Source organism: Phoxinus phoxinus, assembly GCF_949152265.1.
Source record: "Phoxinus phoxinus genome assembly, chromosome: 1".
Classification (NCBI taxonomy): domain Eukaryota; kingdom Metazoa; phylum Chordata; class Actinopteri; order Cypriniformes; family Leuciscidae; genus Phoxinus; species Phoxinus phoxinus.
In genome coordinates this window covers 1,678,268-1,700,681 of record NC_136876.1, presented here as the reverse complement: position 1 = coordinate 1,700,681, position 22,414 = coordinate 1,678,268, and the positions used below count along the sequence as shown (strand labels likewise).

Sequence of the window (22,414 nt, the reverse complement as noted above, 5' to 3'; positions counted from 1 at the left end):
CCGCCTGACGGACAGGTTTAGGGTCCTTGAGGATGATACAATGTTCGACCAAACCTGTTCTGCCAGGGGTATCCATGAACAGCTGTTCAGGTATACATTCCCATAGTTGATGTCTCTGCTCTTCACTCAGGTAATGCAAATCCAATTTGCTGTCACTGCGACAGGTCGGTAAATACTGTTCTTCTACTTCCTCTTCACCCTCTATGGCTCTCACCAGCATAGTGATGTCATTGCTCTCTTCTGCTTGGCCTGGAGTTCGATGCGTATGCCATTTTTTTTTTTGGCATGTTCACATGAAATGTCTGCAGAGGCTGGTTTCTCGAGGGAATTTCGATCTGATAGGTCACTGGACCTACCTTCTTCTTGATCTGGTTCGGGCCTTGCCACTTTGCTAACAGCTTATTGTCAGAGGTTGGAAGCAACAACAGCACTTCGTCCCCTGGTTCGAAGCTTCGTGATCTAGCCGTCTTGTCGTACCAGTGTTTCTGCTGTACTTGGGACCTTAACAGATTTTCTGTTGAAGTTTCTCCCTCATTTTCATCACGTAAGTGAGGATGTTCATTCTCTTTGGGTTGTCTGTCGCCTCCCAGCTCTCTTTCAGGACATCTAGAGGACCTCTTACTTGGTGGGCGTATAGCAATTCAAACGGCGAGAATCCTGTAGAAGCCTGGGGTACTTCACGGTAGGCGAAAAGGAGGTACGGTAGCCATTTATCCCAGTCTTTGCCGGAGTCTGAAACAAACTTCTTTAATATATTCTTTAGAGTCTGATTGAACCTTTCAACAAGACAATCAGTCTGAGGGTGATATGGGGTTGTTCGTACTCTCTTAACGCCCAATAGCTGATACACTTGATGTATTGTGCGACTCATAAAGTTAGTGCCTTGGTCTGTCAGAACCTCTTTTGGTATGCCTACTTGCGAAAAGAATTTCAACAAGGCTGAAGCTATCTGCTTAGCAGTAACATCTCTCAAGGGATATGCTTCAGGGTATCTCATGGCATAATCTGAGATTACTAGAATAAACCGGTTTCCTGCCTGGCTTCTCTCAACTGGTCCAACAACATCCACTCCTATTCTCTCAAAAGGGACATCAATCACAGGCAAAGGGATCAGTGGTGCATATGCAGGAGTCCGACCAGTAGTGAGTTGGGGGCATTTCAGGGCATTTTTGGCAGCATTCTTTAATGTCTGTGTACATTCTGGGCCAATACAATCTTTTAAAGATTCTCCAACATGTCTTCGTGAACCCTAAATGACCTGACCATGGAATGGAATGACCTAACTGTAACACCTCACTTCTTTGTGCATTAGGTACAACAAGTCGAAGATCTCCCTCCTTAGTCTGCTTATACATGAGTTCATGTTTCAACACAAAAGCATCCTCAAGTAAAACAGAGTCTTTCTTCTGCTTAACCTGATCAAAACATTTGGCTAGGGTCGAGTCCTCCCTCTGCAGCTGGGCTAGACCATTCGGAATCACAATGTCTGACTCACATAATTCAGGTTCAGCAATATCCTTGTTAGCCTGTTCTGAGGTGTCCATCAAGTCTGCTACCCAATCTCTATGCTGTTGCAACCTGCTGTCTTCTGTTGGTCCTGACTCTGTCTCAATATCAGCTGAACAAAAAGGCAAGGTTTGCAAGGAATCATCTGGGTCTCGGTCGAGTGTTGTCTGCACTGCCTGCTTTGACTGAGCCCTTGTCACTACCCCACACCATTCTGTGTCCTGCAGTAATTCAGCCAACACTGGCATATTTGTGGGATAGGGAAGAGTCTCAGCAATTCCAACCTTCATCAGATAAGACTTTACATTTAGTCATTTAGCAGGCGCTTTTATCCAAAGCGACTTACAACTGAGGACTACAGCAAGCGAGTCATCGTGAAGAGGCAAAAACAACGCAAGAAGTGCTCAAAATACAAAGTTCAGGCATTGCTCAGAGTAGCATAAGCCAAACAAGGGAGGATTAAAGGAAGAGGTTTTTTTTATTTTTTTTATTTTTTTTTTTATGTCAAGTGCACGCGGAAGAGATGAGTTTTCAGTTGTCTTTTGAATGTAGTTAGGGAATCTGCATTCCGGACGAGGGTTCGGGAGATCATTCCACCAGCATGGAACCGTGAATGAGAATGTTCTGGAGAGTGATTTTGTAGCTCTCTGTGATGGTACCACGAGCCGTCGCTCATTGACCGATCGCAGGCTTCTGGTAGGGATGTAGACTCGTAGGAGCGAGTGAAAGTAGGAGGGAGCTGAGCCTGTGGTCGATCTGTAAGCAAGCGTCAATGCCTTGAACTTGATGCGAGCAGCGAGTGGTAGCCAGTGCAGAGAGATGAACAGAGGAGTGACGTGGGCCCTTTTGGGCTCGTTGAAGACAAGACGGGCAGCAGCATTCTGGATCATTTGTAGAGGTTTAATTGCACATGATGGAAGACCGGCCAGAAGAGCATTGCAGTAATCAAGCCTAGAGATAACCAAGGCCTGGGCGAGAAGTTGTGTTGCATGCTCAGTTAGGAAAGGCCTGATCTTCCTGATGTTGTGCAGTGCAAACCTGCATGATCGAGCTGTCTTTGTGATGTGGTCTGTGAAGGTCAGGTGCTCATCAAATGTTACTCCAAGGTTTCTGACCGACCTTGATGGGGTGATTAAAGTTGAATCTAGCTGGATAGTGAAGTCGTGCTGTAGAGACGAATTGGCAGGGAGGACGAGAAGCTCAGTCTTTGCCAGATTGAGCTGCAGGTGATGTTCCTTCATCCATGCCGAGATGTCCGCCAGGCAGCTTGAGATACGTGCAGCTACTGTGGGATCATCAGGTTGAAATGAGAGGTAGAGCTGGGTGTCATCAGCATAGCAATGGTAAGAGAAGCCATGTGCCTGTATGATGGGTCCCAGTGATGTGGTATAAATGGAGAAGAGGAGCGGTCCAAGAACTGTACCCTGAGGAACCCCTGTAGTCAGTTGATGTGCTTTGGATACCTCGCCACTCCAAGCGATCCTGAAGGACCTACCTGTGAGATAGGACTCAAACCAGTGGAGAGGAGTTCCTGTGATGCCCAGTGATGAGAGGGTGGACAGAAGAATCTGATGATTCACAGTGTCGAAGGCAGCAGACAGATCCAGGAGAATGAGAACTGATGATTTGGAGGCAGCTTTTGCGATCCGTAGGGCTTCTGTGACTGACAGCAATGCAGTTTCGGTTGAATGCCCTTTCTTGAAGCCAGATTGGTTTACATCTAGTTGGTTGGTCAGAGAGAGGAAAGATGATACTTGGTTGAAGGCAACTCGTTCAAGTGTTTTCGCGATGAATGGTAGGAGAGAGACAGGTCTGTAATTTTCTAAGAGTGATGTGCTTAATGTTGGTTTCCTAAGCAGTGGAGTTACCCGAGCCTGCTTGAATGCTGTAGGAAAAGTGCCAGTGTGGAGGGATGAGTTGATGATGTGTGTGAGTGCTGGTAGAAGTGTGGGAGAGATGGCTTGTAGAAGGTGTGAGGGGATGGGATCTAGAGGGCAGGTGGTAGGGTGACTGGAGAGGAGAAGTTTAGATACTTCTTCCTCGGTCAGTGGAGAGAATGAGGAGAGAAGGTGTTTCGGATTGGGAGGGGTTGGACTGGGTTCCTGTGTGTGTGGAGCTGAGAACTGACTGCTGATAGTTGTTGTTTTGCTGGTAAAGAAGTTAGCAAAATCATCAGCAGTTAAAGAGGAGGTGGGTGGTGGTGGAGGTGGACAGAGGAGAGAGTTGAATGTCTTGAAAAGTGTTCGTGTGTTAGCGGTGCTGTTGATCTTGTTGTGGAAATAAGAAGATTTTGCAGCATGAACATCAACAGAAAAGGAAGAGAGCAGAGATTGATACATACTAAGGTCAGTTGTGTCTTTTGATTTGCGCCATTTCCTCTCTGTTGCCCTGAGTTTGGTCCGGTGTTCACGAAGAACCTCAGATAACCAGGGGTTAGAGGGAGTAGTACGTGCTGGCCTGGAGGAGATAGGGCAGATATTGTCTAAAGAAGAAGTTAAAGTGGAGCATAAAGTATCTGTTGCGGTATTAACATCCAGAGATGAGAATTGTGAGGGTGAGGGGAGAGAAGATGACACAGCAGAGGAAAGATGGGAGGGAGAGAGTGAGCGCAGGTTTCGTCTGAAAGTAACTGGCAGGGGGGTTGGTGGAGCATGGGTAGACAGTTGTAGATTAAAAGTAATGAGGAAATGATCAGAAACGTGGAGAGGTTTCACCAAAGTGTTGTCCGTGATGCAGTTGCGTGTGTATACCAGGTCCAGTTGGTTGCCTGATTTGTGAGTACCTGTGGTGATGAGCCGTTTAAGGTTCGAATGAGGCTAGGAGTGAGATGAAGTCTGTTGCATTCGGCTTCTCTAGATGAATGTTGAAATCCCCAAAGACTACCAGTGGGGTGCCATCCTCAGGGAAGGAAGACAGCAGCACATCCAGCTCCTCTACAAAGCTTCCCAGTTGACCTGGGGGGCGATATATGACTACAATATGTATCTTAATGGGAGTTGTAAGTGTAATAGCATGATATTCAAACGAGTAGTTATTGCATAGAGAGGAGAGGGTTGAGTATTTCAAATTGTTAGAAATGAGAAGACCTGTGCCCCCACCCCTCCCAGACTGGCGAGGAGTGTGAGAGAAAGAGAAGTTGTTAGAGAGAGCAGTCGGGGTTGCTGAGTCTTCTGGACGAATCCAGGTCTCAGCCAAGCCTAAAATATTAAGAGTGAAATGAGATGCAAAGGCTGGAATGAAGTCAGCTTTGATGACTGCTGACTGACAATTCCGTAGACCCACAGAAAGAGATAGAGGTGTGTGTGAGGATGAGAGAATGGGACGCAGATTAGCAGTATTGCGCTGCCTTCTGTGGGTGATAAGAGATCGTCGTCGAGAGACAACAGGAATGTATTGAAAGCACATATTGAGTAAGGTACTATACCAGTGTGAAAGGAAGAGGGAGAAGAGGATACTTAAGTGCCTTTTCGGTGTCCTTGCTCGGTGGAGTCGCGCAGGTAGAGTCGATGGTCTTTACCCGAGTCGGTCTTCACACGAGGAGAGCTGAACAGTACCGCATAGTGCTTTCAAATGCCTGAGTGAGGACAGCTGGCTCTACAAGCAATTAACACAGGCAAAGCAAATAATCCGAAAATGGGAGGAATCGAAACTGCCTGTTGGACAGCTACACTTAAGTGCTATAAAATTTAAACTAAATAACAACCGCGTCTGAAAAGTATATTGCAGTTTAAATTTTATAGCACTTAAGTGTAGCTGTCCAACAGGCAGTTTCGATTCCTCCCATTTTCGGATTATTTGCTTTGCCTGTGTTAATTGCTTGGAGAGCTAGCAACTGTAGAACAGATATAAAGTCGAGGAGAATCTATCAAGGCCAGGACAAAGCGTCAGTCTGCGGGAAGGACAGAGCGCGCAAGTGGTTTTTTCTTAATATTCAGTTCTCTTGTTGTTCAGTGTATTATTTTCCAGAAAGTAGGGCTATTTTCGATTCTGTGGTTATTTGTACATTTTTACCTTCAAACAAATCTGTATTTTAACTAGACGCGTGACTACTTTGCAATATACTTTTCAGACGCGTCTAGTTAAAATACAGATTTGTTTGAAGGTAAAAATGTACAAATAACCACAGAATCGAAAATAGCCATACTTTCTGGAAAATAATACACTGAACAACAAGAGAACTGAATATTAAGAAAAAAAAACTTGCGCGCTCTGTCCTTCTCGCAGACTCCCCGCAGACTGATTCAAGACTTCAATATACACTTCTGCAGTAGGCAATGGAGTGTTGTCACCATGTACACAACAAACAGTAACTGTCTCTGTGTCACTCCAGTCTTGTCTGGGCACATATCTGCTCTGCACTAGGGTATATGTACAACCAGCATCTACCAAGACTAAAACTGATCCACCATTTAACAAGACAGATCTAATTGGCTGGGAGTTGCATTTCATGGGGGATGACTGAACTGAATGAGGAACATAAAGGCTTGCCGTTTTGGGTTTCTTCAGGGGGCAAAGAGGTCTAGTATGGCCTGGCTGACCACAATGATAACAGACAACATCCTCCTCAACTACACTCTGCGGAGTTACCTGTGGAGCAGTGGCTTTACTCTGTGTGAATCTTAAGATTCTATCTTTTTTTTTTAACAACTGTTTATTGAGTTTTATTTTTTAAAGTCAAGAAATACAAAGATGCCAAGCAAAAAGCAACTATACAAATCTAGAACCAACCCACCCCATCCCACCCTTGGTAGACTACAAGAGGGGTAGAAAAATAATAATAATAAAGAAAAGAAATGACAAGTACAAATATAGAATGTCTTACATGGATGTTAAAAAAGTTGACACAATATCAAAAGCAGCTTGCCATAAATTCACAGTCTTAGCATTGGATCCATGCATACGAGAAGTCGAGAGTTCCATCGATATAATGTCAAGCAAAGATACTGTCTATGTTCGTCTGTCCATTGTGTGAGGAGGATTCCAGCGGTTAACTAAACATTTTTTTGCCGCTGTGAGAGCGGCTAACAGTAAATATCTTTGTTGAATAGATAAGGTAAGGTCCCTAAAATTATTTTTTTTTTAAAAAGGTGTGGGGTCAAACCAATATCAGTTTCCAACAGATATGATAAGTCTTGTGACAGCTGGGTCCAAAAAGGTGAGAGAGAGAAACAGTCCCAAAAGAAGTGCAAGTACGTGCCTAGAGATCCTTGAGAGCAAAGATTACACTTGGGAGAGGAGGATAGATTCATATAGAAACGTTTCATAGGAGTCAAGTAAACCCTATGTAGTAATTTCCAGTGTATCATTTGATGATTGGGGTTCTTGGAAGACAGCTTAAACATTTTCCATACCTGTTCCGAAAATAAAACATGCACATCTTCATTAAGATCCTTAGCCCAAACAGTTGTAATAGATAAGGGTTTGTAAGAATGCTCAAGAAGATACCGATAAATGACCGAAACAGAAGAGGGAGATCTCTCAGAAGGAAGGATTAATTTGCACAGTGGCTGAATAGGTAAATGGGAGTCCAAAAGGCACCCCATATGCCCGGTCCGAGACGGAGAGGCAGAATGCACACCCTGTTTAATTTCTTTATTTTACAAAAGCACAACGTTTTGTTTTGATTGTAAGTGGACACATACAAAAGTAGACATCTCACAGATTCTTTTTTCATTTTTATCAAGTCTGTATGACCATATATGACGGAGTATTTTAAGTTTATTCAGCTGCTATGTGAAAAAAAACGCGCAAATCACGCCGGCGTGATTGCCGACCCCAGGGGGTTAAAGTCCTCCGCACCAAAATTAGGACACCTTTAGTTTTAGTATCAGTAGATGAATGAGATACCACTTCATTAAACGTATTATTGCACCTGCGTACATCCTCCTCTTTCAAATGGGATTCTTGAACTAACGCTATATCAATCTTTCTTCTTCGCAAAAAATCCCCAAAACTTTTTGCGTTTGTGAGGGCCGTTTAGGCCATTTATATTGCAACTCAGAATATTAAGCTCAGTCATAAGTATCCAATTGAAATGCTGCTAGATAAAACAAAGTATAACTTAGAAAATGAAACCATTTGAGTCTACCATCAAACCACCCCCCACCCTTCCCATCACCATTTGGAGAAACATAACAATATTCCCATAAACTATGGCGGATCAAACCAAGAACAAACCTTGATCCGCCAACCCCCCTTAATACGATCAGTGGCGTCAACAGAAACCTGCACATTACCGAAGCACCAACATTGGCCCAGTGCTGACATAATGACTAGCAAGTACATAAAAGGCAAAATAATAATAATAAAAATAATAATAAATAAAAACAATAATAATAATATTAAATAATAAATAATAATAATAAATTGTATATACACATTTGGATACATGTGTAAAAAAAAAAAAAAAAAAAAAATTACATGGCACACAACCCGATAAGAAATACAATATAGTGAGAGCTCAGCCTTTTAATAATTATGGCATACAAAATAAAGTGAGGTGAACTCTATGAAATAATAATCACCTAACGAGTTAGAACTTTTTAGAGCATCTCAGCTATGACCGGCCGAAGATAAGTGGGAGAAAGTGTCTTGCTTCCTTTGGGGGGTACAGCATTTTTGGCTCGCCTTGATTGAGAATGACCTTCAGCGTTGCAGGATAAAGGAGGAAATTCTGGATTCCAGCTTCCCTCATTTCCCTCCGAATTGGTGCAAACGCACTTCTTTTTGCAGTCATAGGAGAAAAGTCTGGAAAGAAGGACAGCGCTGCTCCGTCGCTTGTTTTCACCGGAGCATGCAGTCTAGCAGCCCGCAGAATGAGCTCCCTGTCCGTGTAGCGCTGAAGTTTAAAGAGAAAGACCCGTGGTTTAGCGCGATCTGAGGAAGCCTTTGTATACACGCGATGTGGTCGTTCCACTTCAATCTCTCTTCCCGCTAGAGAAGGGAGCCACGTCGACAGCGATCTTTTCAAAAAGCCCATGGGGTCGTCTTTTTCGGATCCTTCAGGCAATCCAACCAAGACGCAGATTGCTGCGCCTGTTGCGATCTTGTAAATCCACCACCTGTTGTTCAAGTGCGGTTAATCGCATATCGTGATCTGCGACTACTTTCTTTTGTTCACGCATCTCACCTGTGAGAAGATCGAGTTTGGAGCATAGCGACTGGACAACTGACATGTGAGAGGCAAATTCACTCCGCATCGCCGTCGGCTCAATTTTTAGGATGTCCTCAAAGCGTGCAACCGTGTTAGCCATTTTGTCAACCGTATCATCCGTGGTCGGTGCCTTGGATCTCTTCATAATCGGAGAAGATGACGGCGACAAATCTAGCTGTTTCCGATTGTGACATCTGGCAAAGTACAATTATTGAATAAAACTTAAAACAAAATCGGCAAAAAAGGGGCCAAATGTACGGAGCTCTACTCAAGTGCGACAGGGTTCATGAGCACGTCACGTGACTCTCCGTTAAGATTCTATCTTGAGAGTTTGAACAGCCCCCAAATCCCTCAGACTTACCTCTGGCCGAAGGGAGGATTCCTGCAGCGCCCTCTTGTGGCTTAAAATCTTACAAACTGTAGCTTTAATGCTAAAAATTTAATCTTATTGTAAAGTGTTACCATTTCATATGAATCCAAAGAGTCTGCTATGCAGATGGCCATGTTTAAATATCTGCAAAGGCCAGAGCACTAACATTTAATAAATGTATATAACTTGTATAGTCCCTCACTTTATTTGCTTATATATATGAACACTTGATGATTATCTAATTTACAATATTACAGTATCTATTGCAGTGATAAAAAGAATTGAATCGAATGCTTTTCTGATTTGTTTATGTTTATCAATGTTGAGAAAGCAATCACGTCCCTAGCTTTAAATATGCAACTTCGCCAGCTAATGAATGCATAAAAATGACCAGCTGGATATAAAAGTCATGCAAATAGACGGTCACAATTGCAACATTAAACATTTGGGTCAGGCTGTTCCTCTTCGGCTCAGTCTAGTATGCCTATTTTAATGCCAACTGCAAATCTTGCATATCAAGTAGGCTAGCAAACACCGTTGCCATTCAACAGCGAGTGTGACAACGTGTGCAAAATGTTTTAACAAAGTTCCAACACTTTATACGAGGCTATACTGTGTGTGTTAAATATTTCTGCTCAGTGTCAGATATTTCTCTGCTTAAAGTAAAAGTCATAATATGTGAAGACAAAATGTTGATCTTAAGTGTTTTACATCAATAGCCTATTAAACGGCGCTATTTTTCATTTAATCAGAAATCAGAAAATATTTAAATATTTAAGTTAATATTGTGTCCAGTTTGGCCCTGTAAATAAGAGGGTATTATTTTTTGACAAAGTGTGTGCAGTTTCGCTTTCTTAAGTACCGGTTCAAGAACCGTTAAAGCACCGGAACCGTTTAAAAAATACTGAGTAGGTACTGGTATCGGATAAAACCCAACCGATGCCCAACCCTATTTACAATAAGGTTTCATTAGTTAACATTAGTTGACTACATTAGTTTACATGAACTAATAATGAAATGCACTACAACATTTGTTAATCGTTGTTAATGTTAATTTCAACATTTACTAATATATTATTAGTTTAAAAAATAGTTAATGCACTGTGAAGTAATATGAACAAACCATGATCAGCTGGATTTTTAATAACTAACATTAAAAAATACAGTAACACGTGTATTGCTCATGGTTAGTTCATGTTAGTTAATACATTAACTAATTTTAACAAATTAAATCTTATTGTAAAGTGTTAACCAAAAAATCACTAATTTGGGCGCTCCTAGCATTTGCCTATTCCGCCTGTTCCACGGGCCAGCCCTGGTATGTGAGGACAGTATCTTCAATTTCTTGACAATTTATAAACTATTTTATTCTGTGTGTGCAACACTTGTTCTATAATTGTTTTGTGCCATTTTTGACAAACATTACATAATAATGATTAGTTAAATAAAATTGGAATTTGAGAGGATTTCAGTCTCACTTTGTGCTCTATTGCTTTCTGCCATGGTAATATTTAGCTAATTTATTTGTGTGGTGTTTCTAGTCAGATTTAACTACTGAAAGCTTGTTTTCTCCACGGTATTAAAACAATGAAAAGGGTAATTGCAACTTTTTCAGACTCTGAAATGTCTGCACTGACTCTGCACTGAAAATGAAAATTCATGTTCTTTTTGCATGTCTTTTATGTGTTCGTTAAAGGTTGAATTTAAACAAATACTGCCATTATGTAAGTTTCATAAATTTGATAAACATGGAAATATATAGGTCACTCAAACCATAGGCTATATGGATATGGAAGAGTCTTGGTTACCAATGGAGCCTGGATAGTATTTAGTGGAAAAGTTTGGTAATATGGGACTAACAGTTAAGAACCAGTAAGAAAGACATTTAGCATCTTATTTTAAAATGTCCAAAGTCTTTTATTCAGACCAGTGGTGGCACTGGCATTGTGGTCTACTGATACCTACAGCCATAACTGCTCATGGACACACGGTGTTTATGTGATTTTTTTTATTTTTTTACCTTTAGACCTGGATGGGTTTTGCACATGTTATATAGCTGGGCCATACCTGCATACTGTATAATCTACATGGGCAATTGACAAGGAGCCAACATGGAATCCATGGACAATCCCACTTATAACCCATATTTAAAGCCCATGTTGTCACCATTTAGCACCCACATAGAGCTTGAAGATGGGACCCAGATGGGTTTTGTATGTGTTGTATACTTGGGCCCTACCTAACACCCAGTGAAATCCTGCATATGATCTACATGGGCAATTGACAAGAGGCCAACATGGAAACCATGGACAATCCCACCTATAACCCATATTTAAAGCCCATGTAGTCCCCATGTAGTACCCACATAACACTTAAAGCTGGGACCGAAACAGGTCTTGTGCATGTTGCCCAGTTGGGGCCCACCTAGTGGCAAGTGTAATCATGCATAAAATCCATGTGGGCAGTTGGCGTGGGGCCATTCAGAAACCCGCGGACAATCCTATATAAGGCCCATTTTTCCAGCCCATTTAATACCCATATGGGCCCCACATACAAATGTTGGCTGGGCACTCGTCACCCACCCCACCCCTCCCCTCCGTGCTCAAGCAGGTTTCACTCACCTGCTTTCACTCGGCCTAATATGCTACCATTCAATTATTTTCTGAACTTTAATTTCCCACAAATTGCATTTACAAATAAATAAACATATACATGCAAAAATTCATATATGAATGAATAAATACATCACTTGATTAGGCTACTTAGAATAAATGAACCAGCTAAAGAAAAACAGGAAAATGTAAAAAAAAAAAAAGGCCTATTGAATAAATGAATAGGCATACACATAATAAATCGTGTTTGTTTATAAAAAATATCTGTATTCATATGTATTAATCATGTTGATAACAACAGTGTTGATATTTGTAAATAAATACAAAATTACATATTAATCATGTCAATTTCCTGCACCTAGACGTCCAAATGACGTCCAAAAAAATACCCAGTTCAAAGGTCAAATGTTGAACGTCAATATGACGTCCAATTCGGGTCATGGTTAGACGTCCAAATAGAGGACCTAGTTTGGACGTCGAATAGATGTTCAGAATTGGTCATTGCCATTATACGTGATCTGCACGTCTATCTGACGTCCAATGTTTACTGGGTTGGTTTGTATAACTTGTACAACTACATTTTGGATTATTAGACAATGTCGAAATAAAGTGAATCTGCAGAGTTTTGCATTTAAAGGCAGGGAACAATTGACCGAGAAGAAAGAGTTAAAACTCTTCACATGTGCTGGCGCTCATGACCGCTACTGAACATCTGAACACAAACATCGATCAAATGCACATCGACGGATCTTCTGTCTGTTTTACAAAATGTATATTTCCGCAAGCGCGTTTAAACTGGTTAACTGTGTCTAATGCAGGCAAAGGCATTCGTTTTCAAGACGAGTTCGCACGCCACTGCGCAATACACACACATTACCGCGGGATAGCGGGCCGAACAAATCATTCTGATTCGCGAACTGATTTAGACAGTTCTGCCAACTTATTTGATGAAGTCTTTGAACAGAATCGACTCAAAAGAGTGATTCATTTGTGAATTAAGCATCGCTCATGCCCCCCCCCCCCCCCCAAAAAAAAAATACAGCACGCTTGAAATAAACTAAGCATTTAATTACATGTATTGCATTAAAATAAAGTAACGAGAGGAACGTCGCCCAACGTAACGAAGTAAAAGGTTTTTTTTTTTCATAAGAAATGTACTCGAGTTAAAGTAAAAGTACCCACATTTAAATCTACTCCTAAAGAGTAAAAAAAATTCCAAAAAATACAAAAGTAAATGTACTTCGTTACAACCCACCTCTGCAAGAAACTAACATGTTCAGTATAATAATTTTTTACTTTGTATGTGTGTATGCAAAATCATTTATTTCAGGACATTCCCGTTTCGGATATGTGATTGTGAATTGTCAACAATAAGCATACAAAAATTCTGCATTTCCATTTTGTAGTGTTGATCATTCATTGCGAATTTAAACTGATTCTCATGTTTAAGAATCTGTTTTCTGCTTGACAAAATCATTTATGCTACTCCCCACTGACATGCTTTTAAAGCTACTGTTGTCCTTTTTTTTTTTTTTTGGCCTTTAAAGACCTTAAAACGCACGTAGATCAGGAAAAAATTTTTTCCAGCAGTGGTTAAATCGCTTTTATAATTAATGAATTCCTTTAAATAAAAATACCCAATTTTTATTTGGACCAAAGCCCCGAATATCCACCTGGGTAGCAAGATAATTCTCTATTTAAATCAAGCTTTAGCCTACTTTGTGGTGAGGTAAAATCGATTGTCATTTCCAATGAGATTAACTCCATAGCCTATGTCATGATTCCTGTCTTGTGTTCCCCTTGTCTTGTGTGGACTTTTGTTATTTCCTGTTCTGTGCCATGTTTTGTAGTCCTTTGTAGTTTTTCTGGTTTATTACACTCAAAAAAATTATTCAAGCCCTTCTTATATGACACATTTAAATTGTGTTCACTTTATTTAAATATTTCTAATTAGGAATAATACGTATGTATACTTAATAAGTCTAACGTAAAATGTATAAATAGTGTCATCTATGAGATTTATTTTAATTTGATTAACTCAAATTAATTTGGCTTCGGATTCGGAGCGCGCGCAAAGTTAAGCTGAGACCCACCAGAGAAGAACATGCTCAGTGTGTGGCTGCCATTTTGTCGTCTGCCGCCTCAAGGACTGCTACGTCGTATTCGTTATTGGTAAGTATTAGTTTGTTTGAGTTTTTGTAGTAAAGAATTTACCTCACTCACTGTAAGAGAATGTGTAGATCACAATTTTGAGTGAAATATGCTACATGAAATTATGCGAGGTGATTTGTTCTGTGTCCCTCCGATCGCCCACGCAACGTGCAAATTATGTGTTGTATAAGTTAGCTACCAGTGTAACGATTCAGAATTTGACTGTAACGGTCCAAATTGGTTCTTTGCTAATTGGCTTGCTAGTTGGATTGATATAACGTTAACTTACCCGTCATAAAATTAATTGGCGGCTTTCGATCGTTTCGGCGACGAGCCTATTTTTGCTGCGTCACTCACGCTGAATTGGCCACAGTGCATTGGTCTTGACCAAAATGTACCTGCTTAACATGAAAAATAAGACATTTCACCATGAAATCATGAAGTGAGGTGTTCCGTGTTTTACAATCACCTGACATTAAGCGCTGTAGCAAAATAATCTTAATATTGAGATATAACGTGTACGTTAGTTGGGTAGGTAAGAATTGTCTAAAGAACTTTTTTTTTTAAATTGGCTTAAACTGTCTTTATATACCAATACATAATTAAAATGTAAGTACTTTGAAAAGAGAGTATAAAAATTGAGTGACTATAGTGTATTTAATCTTCAAAAAACACGGCTCATTAATTCCTACCGGGACGAAACAAGTGATTGGCTTGCGCGACTGTCACTCTCCGTCGCCATGACTACCGCCTCTATGACTGGCTCTGCTCACGTGCGCGCACTCGCGCACCCGTTTTTAGGTGGGAGTGAATGGAATTAATGAGCTGTGTTTATTGAAGATTTAATACACTAGAGTCACTCAGTTTTTTATACTCTCTATTTCAGAGTACTTGCATTTTAATTAAGTATTGGTATATATAGACAGTTTAAACAAATTTGAATAAAAGTTTTTTTTAGACAATTCTGACCTACCCTACCATTAACTCTAGTTTTAATTTTAACAGGCCTTCGAAGTTGGGCAAAAAATGTTTTCGTGTATTTTCGCCCAAACTTCAAAGGCCTGTTTAAATTATTAAAACTAGAGGTAACGTATATCTCAATATTAAGATTATTTTTTTATCATGTAAACTACTTATTTATAGCATGCATATATACTGCATTTGCGAGGGACAGAGGGAACACGTTCGCATCGCAGCTGAGCTCAAAGTAACAGACAGGGTCATCAGAACACCTGAAAAATGCGACAGAATGGACGATAGTCGTCTGTTTTTGCAGTAAACATATACGCACGTTTGTTGAAATTATAGCTCTATGTTCTCATTCCTTTCTCATAAAAAAAAAATATATATATAGGCCTATATATATACACACACACACACACACACATAAAATGTGCAGTGCACAGATAAATGTTGTGGTTATAAATTATAATCTCCAGGAACAGTGTTTAAAATAAATTTCAATCACTCTAAATTCGTTGTAAAGTTGTTTAAATGCTGTGAATTTCAGTTTATCCTTCATTTTAACTTATTTAACTTATTTTGCCTCACTTAACTAAAGGTAAAAATACATTTCCATTATGACACTTAATCATGAATAGCATAAGTGTTTTTATGTAACTAACATTCAGAAACTGTATTTGAAACGAATTAATAAGGATAAATAAGTAATGATAAAAAAAACACATAAGAAATAACATTGATAACAATGATTTTATGTGACACACAACACAGACCGATGGGACAGATGTACACAGTGGCGCTCTGTTGGACGGGTGCGTGTTGATGAGCCGCTAACAAAGCAATCTATTCACATAATGTTCTCTCTTTTAAAATGTAAGGCAGTTTAAATGTCAGCATTATCATATGGCTAAATAATTTAAGTCTGTCAGGTAAAAGAAGAGCTTATTGATGCAGTTCAGTCTGCCTGCTATTTTAGTCCAACCGTTACTCCTGATAGGTGTAAATATTTAGTTGGAACGTAGAGTTATGTTTTTAAACTAATTTTAATGGTGCAACGCAAAAATATTTAGGAGTGCGTAAGCTGTAACTTTAGTCCATTTACCAAGTAAACATTTTAAATTATTTTTAAATCAATTTATTACTTGAGAGAATTGGAAAGTGTCATATTAAAGGGTTAGTTCACCCAAAAATGAAAATTCAGTCAGTAATTACTCACCCTCATGTTGTTCCAACCATGTAAGTCTTTCGTTCATCTTCGGATCACAAATTAAGATATTTTTGATGAAATCTGAAGGCAGTCTCACTCCTCCATAGGCTTTCAGAAGGACCCAAACTCGCCGGCCCAGAATAGTTATTAAAACATCGTTACAATAGTCCAAGTGACTACAGTGGCTCTGCATTAAGTTTTATCATGCGAAGACAATACTTTATGTGCGGAAAAACAACAAAAATAACGACTTTATTCCACTATTCATTTCCTTCTTTCTGGGCCTCGAGTTAGTTCACGTAGTGTTTTAGCGTAGCGCGTCTGTGTTGCGCGTCACCGCGCATCACACACATGACCAGCGTCGGCCAATAGTGAGTCTATGTGGTGACGTGCAACACAGACGCGCTGCGCTTAAACACTACGTGATCTAACTCGAGGCCCAGAGAGAAGGAAATGAATAGTGGAATAAAGTCCATGATAAACTTAATGCAGAGCCACTGTAGTCACTTGGACTATTGTAACGATGTTTTAATAACTATTCTGGGCCGGCGAGTTTGGGTCCCTCTGAAAGCCTATGGAGGAGTGAGACTGCCTTCAGATTTCATCAAAAATATCTTAATTTGTGATCCGAAGATGAACGAAAGACTTTTACTTACTAAAGTAATTACTGACTGAATTTTCATTTTTGGGTGAACTAACCCTTTAATATGACACTTTCCAATTCTCTCAAGTAATTAAATTGATTTAAAAATAATTTAAGTGAACGACTTGGGTAAAATAGAACCAAGTAAACAAAAAGCATATTTTCATATGAGTACTGGTTCCCACTCCTAAACAACATCTTCTCTTTCACAGTTTGATGAACATGACCAGGTGAACAGCAACCTCCTAGTTATAGTAAGTCATATTCAAATATTCTGATTTACTTGTGTCATTTGTTAAATATGGTATCTAATAATGCTTTTTTTTTTTTAATTCTTTTTAGGTTTGTGAATGTGGCAGTGCAAAGAATGTCCTTCAAAACTAGCTAGCAGGTATTTGTTGCTGCAGCATTTTAGGCAGACTCATGTGTGTTTTAGGGGCAGTTTTCACTATCCATGTCCATACACAGATTGCCCATGCACGTTTAGTACCTGGAGTAAGCTTCTTAATCACACGTACAAAACACATGCTAAACAGGAAACTCCAAAGCCAGAAGAATTAACAACATTCCAGTGTCATGTGTGCTCATGCAAGGAGCTAGCAACAGAAAGAGATTATTTTCAACACATAAATGGACATCTCAGGCATAATGAAACGGTTCAGTGTATGTTTGTAGGATGTGCATTTGAAAGTAATATTTACAGCACATTTAACACCCACCGATATCGGAAACACACTCCACATTCATTAATAGACTTCAAACCCATTGTCGTCAGTTCAAGTGGTCAGTTGCATCAGTCAGACAATTCTGTAGATAGGCCAGCAGAGTCTGTGGATACAGATTATGAATTTGAAACTCTAAGTGGTGATGATACTGTAGGAGTAGACCTGCCAAAGTCTATTGAAGAAAAGGTTGCTTGCATTTTATTGAAGTTGGAAAATATTGTTCACGTTCCAAAGTCAGCTGTTGATGAGGTCCTTTCTGAACTTCACTATATATTAAGTACAGCATCTATACCCGTCACAAAAGCAGTTGTGTCTGATCTATTCCAAAATCACAATATTCATGTTGAGGAATCTGTAGTTGATGAGCTTTCCACTGTTATATGCACATCTAATCCACTGGGCAGAGCTATTTCTAAGGAGGGCCCTCTTGCTACTGCATATAAACGTAAACAGTACTACACATCTCATTTTGGTGTTTTAGAGCCGGTTGAGTACATTCTAGAATTACAGAAGAGCAGGACGTTTCAATATATTCCTATTTTAAAGTCTTTGCAAAATCTGCTCAGTCAAAAAGGTGTCCTTGATCATCTTGACATTCAGAGAACTGAAGACCATCAATTGACTGGTCTCCAGTATTACAAAACCATAAGAGATGGTGAGTACTGGAAGCAAAATCTGTTCCTTTCTGGAGAAGATTTGAGAATAGCCATTAATCTTTATGTTGACGATTTCGAGTTATGTAACCCACTTGGGACATCTCGGAAAAAGCACAAACTCTGTGGTGTGTATTGGGTCTTGGGTAATTTGCCACCAGGTTACCATTCAACTCTATCCTCAATCTATCTTGCTGTTCTTTGCAAATCTGATGATGTCAAGACTTATGGCTATGGAAAAGTGTTGGAGCCTCTTTTGCAAGACCTACAAGTATTAGAACAGCATGGTGTTTTCATTTCTCAGCTTGGTCAGTTGGTTAAAGGAACTGTCCAGTGTGTAATAGCGGACAACCTTGGAGCCCACTCTATTGGTGGATTTCTTGAGAGTTTTTCTGGAGGTTCAATATGTAGATTTTGCACTGGACAAAAGTCAGAATTTCAAACTAAGGATGTCGGGTCAGGGGCTTTCCAACTTAGAACCAGAGACATTCATGATGCTCATGTACAGACAGCAAAGGAGAATGAAAGTTTCTGCTGTGGTGTCAAAAGACAATGTGTTTTAACTGAGCACCTTTCACATTTTCACGTCACCACTGGCTATCCTCCAGATATTGTACATGATCTCTTTGAGGGTGTTGTTCCAGTTGAACTGGCACGTTGTATTAGTTTGTTGATCTCCAAAAAGTACTTTACTCTTGAAATTCTCAATACATTGATACAGACATTTCCATACAAATGGGGAGACAAAACGAATCGCCCACATGCCATACCACGCTCTTTCGCATCCAACAACAGTATAGGTGGTAATGCACATGAAAATTGGACCTTGCTAAGATTGCTTCCTTTCATTATTGGGCAAATATTGCCAGATGATGAGCCACCATGGCATACTAATTGTTTTAAGAATATAGCTCGTTCACTTGCTATTAAACACCAGTTCATGCTTGCCTATCACACACATTCCTGGAGTCTCAAGAAGTCATCCTTGGATGTCACTGATGTCTCAATTATGCCTGTTGATGTCCTTAGTGAAAGGGTAATGTGTACACTGAAGCAAAGATACCCAAATGTGACTCAGGTTCATATGGCAAAAAATGTGTCGTGCAGTGGTATACATTACACTGAGGGGATGCTTATTGTACATGGATCTGTAGATGGACTGCCTACATTCAATGAAATCCTGAAACTGTGTATTCATAAAGAGAAGTTGTGCTTCCTTGTGAAACCTTTATGTGCTTGGTACAGGGAGCATTATAGAGGGTTTGAGTTGACTGCCTTACCCACTACAGAGGTTGCCCTGATTGAGCTTGGTGACTTGAAAGACCCATATCCCCTTGTGGCATACATGGTTGGAGGTTTGCGAATGGTGAGCTTGAGAAGATTCATCATCATTAAAGGTTAGTATAATCCTTTTAGTCTAGTCTGCAGTCTGGAGGCCAATGTCTACCGTAGTTCTTATGCTATCTCTTGCTAAATCTCAGATTATATTTTAATTTCAAATGAAAATAAAAATATAATTTGATAATTTCTTGTTCTTTTCTCCTTTTCTCTCTTTTTTCTCCTCTAGATTAAAGGTGTTCCATTATGGCGGGTCCTTTTGCTCTGCGGATTATCTTTGGTGATGAGACTGACTCCAGGAAACTGTCCCTGATGTCTGGAATTCTAGATACTGTGGAAGAACTTCATGCATTTATAAAGACAGTCTTTCAGTTGAATGAGGACTTCAGGTTGCAATACATGGATGCTGACTTCAAAGAGTATATGAATCTAACTTCAGTTTCTGAAATTGAACACAAAAGCACACTGAAGGTGATATACCTGCCTGCATTGTCACCTGTGGAGCTCCGGACCGATGAGCCCTGCATCACATTGTACCCAGTAAGTTCATTTACTGAGACGCCCACTTATTCAGAGCCACAAACCTCCGAGCCACAGACCTCATCACTTGTCTTATTCGGTGATGATGAAATACAGTATGCATCTACTTCTCACTCATCTACAGAAACTCCCTCAGGTTCGTCCCCATGGCCCAAAGCTTGTGTGGTCCCTAAGTTTACTTACGACGCAGAATTTGAGCTAAACTTAAAGGATACTGAGTTTCAGGCAAATGGGACATACTTTAACCCTGGCCCAAAGCTGAAAGGTATCATTCTTAATGGCCTAGCCCAAGAAATGGTAAAATATACAAAATATCCTAAAGACTATCAGTGTGAAGAGGTAGCAGCAGCTTTAATTAGGGTCCATCCTTGTTTGGGGCAACTTGGTTCCAAGACAGGATTTTGGGGATGGAAGCAGTCACTTAAGTACAAGATGCAAAATTATCGCACAAAGCTTGGCCGGCTTGGACATCCTGAAATCTGTGTAAATTCCTTAAAGTACAAACAAAAAGGACAAGGCAAGGTTGCTGCCAACATCAAGAAACCAAGGAAGGCTGAGGTGAATTACATTCCTCTGCACCCAAAAGGTGAATCTACGGAAAGCTTGGAGTACGAGAGAATTTCTTTACTGTCGGAAGTGAAAAAGCGTGACAATAAAGTGATGATAAAAGGAAAAATGGAAAGAACATTCTCCCACAGACGTCAGCAGATTGTGGAGCAAAAGCCCATGATAGAGGAGTTCAAGAATCAATGGCCAGCTCTTTTTCAGCAGAGTGAAGTAAGTAAACATGTTATGTAGAGTTTTATTTTAGTCGTTATTAGGTTATTTTTGTTGTACGAAGAATAAACAAAACAAATTAATGTGTTTTGTTTTACATTTTGAAGGTGAACGCAGAGTTCATGCGGATCACTACTAAGCCCCTGCAATCAACGTTCCTATCACAGCTGGACCACTTTTCAGATAAACTGATGCAGATCTTCAAGAACAAAGGAGGAGTGAAGGGGCAAAAGATCAAAAACGCCCTGGCGATCACAGACTCTGTTAGTAGAAATTAATGCAATGTCTTCTGTTTTGGCTAGTAATTGTACAGCTTTCTGCATTTGGCTAATTTCAGTCTTTATTTTCCCCCTGCTGTAGTGTGACAACATTAACATCAGGAGAGAGTGTATCCTGAAAGGCCTGACCATCTACCTCACTGAAGATCCAGACACTTTCTTCAAGGAGTATGTGGTAAGTTCATTTCACAGTAAAATAATATGTATTAGTGGAATAATAAGATTTTGTTTTATTCATTTTAATTAAGTAATATTTTTAATAATAATAATTTTGCAGGGGGGAGGGTCTTTTTGTGTGTGTTTAGCTGATTACATGCCTGGTAGATTTGAGTGAATAGTCCACTCAAAATGAAAACTAATTTATTCACCCCTTTTTCATTCCATGTGTATGCCTTTAATAAGTTAGTAATATGAACTGACAATGAGCAGTTTGATTAACTATCATTAACAAAGATGAATAAATCTTGTAACAAATGTATTGCTATTTTTTTAGTTAATGCATTATCTGATGGAACCTTATTGTAAAGTGTATTATTGATATATATTCTATCAATGTTGTTTATGCCAAATAAAACAGTCCAAGAAGTTAAGGAAGATGTTAAGTTTCAGACTGAAAAGTAGCAATGCAATTTGCTGATTACTTTTAAAATATAAAGAGTCAAATTCACCTGGGCTTAACCAAAGTGTTTTGTGTTTTGTCCAGGCCACTGAGGATGCGGAAAATGAAATCCCAAACACAGTCATGGGGATTTACACAATCCGAAGAGGAGATTCTACTGATGACATAGGAGTTGTGATCGAGGGCATTAAGGTTTTGAGCAACCTAGACTGTGTGATCTTGGCGTTCATCATGCTGTTTGGTCTCATTTATGCACTTGATCTTAGTTTTCCTGACAACCTCAAGCATACCTTCGAGTTTATCCAGAAAATCCTAATGAACTTGGATGGACATAGGTTGAATGCAAAGATCCAGCAGCTTAAAATTAAGCTGTTTGCATGAGATGTGCAAAAAAAATATTTTTTGAGAACACAATGTAATTGAGAATACATCGTTTTATATTAAGACGTTTACATACTTATGCACGCACACACACACAAAAGTACATTATTTTTTTACACACACTCTTACACATTTTTTGTGTGTATTTCTTGTTAGTGGTTCTTGTCTTTAGGGATAGTTCACCCAAAAATGAAAATTCTGTCATCATTTACTCATCCTCGGGTTGTTCCAAACCTGTAAAATGTCTTTGTTCTGTTGAACACAAAGGAAGATATGTTGAAGAATATGGGAAACTGAACAGCCCGAGGATGAGTAAATGATGACAACATTTTCATTTATCCTTTTTAAGACAAGCCATTATTCGTATATATGATTCTGAAGTATATTTTAGAGTCAAGTTTATTTTTACTGTTTTTAATAGTCAAGTTTTTGACTTTGGAATTCCATAAACTGTTCATGTGCCACAAAGGCAAATTTCCAGACTGGAAAAAATACTTA

General features: G+C 39.6%; 2 protein-coding genes across 2 annotated transcripts; both read left to right on the top strand.

Annotated features, from left to right (window-relative positions):
• Positions 1–13,747: 13,747 nt before the first annotated feature.
• LOC307003161 (uncharacterized protein) lies at positions 13,748–19,023 on the top strand (the record flags this gene model as incomplete). Its single annotated transcript, XM_079621320.1, has 4 exons — positions 13,748–13,813; positions 16,818–16,859; positions 16,948–18,897; positions 19,013–19,023. The coding sequence occupies exons 3-4, from the start codon at positions 16,956–16,958 to the stop codon at positions 19,021–19,023; spliced, it is 1,953 nt and encodes a 650-aa protein (XP_079477446.1). The 5' UTR covers positions 13,748–13,813; positions 16,818–16,859; positions 16,948–16,955.
• Positions 19,024–20,524: 1,501 nt separating this feature from the next.
• LOC306998767 (uncharacterized protein) lies at positions 20,525–21,953 on the top strand. The gene is made up of 4 exons (XM_079613103.1): positions 20,525–20,638; positions 20,746–20,901; positions 20,999–21,091; positions 21,620–21,953. Exons 1-4 carry the CDS (start codon positions 20,537–20,539, stop codon positions 21,914–21,916), a joined length of 648 nt encoding a protein of 215 aa, XP_079469229.1. The 5' UTR covers positions 20,525–20,536; the 3' UTR covers positions 21,917–21,953.
• Positions 21,954–22,414: the final 461 nt, after the last annotated feature.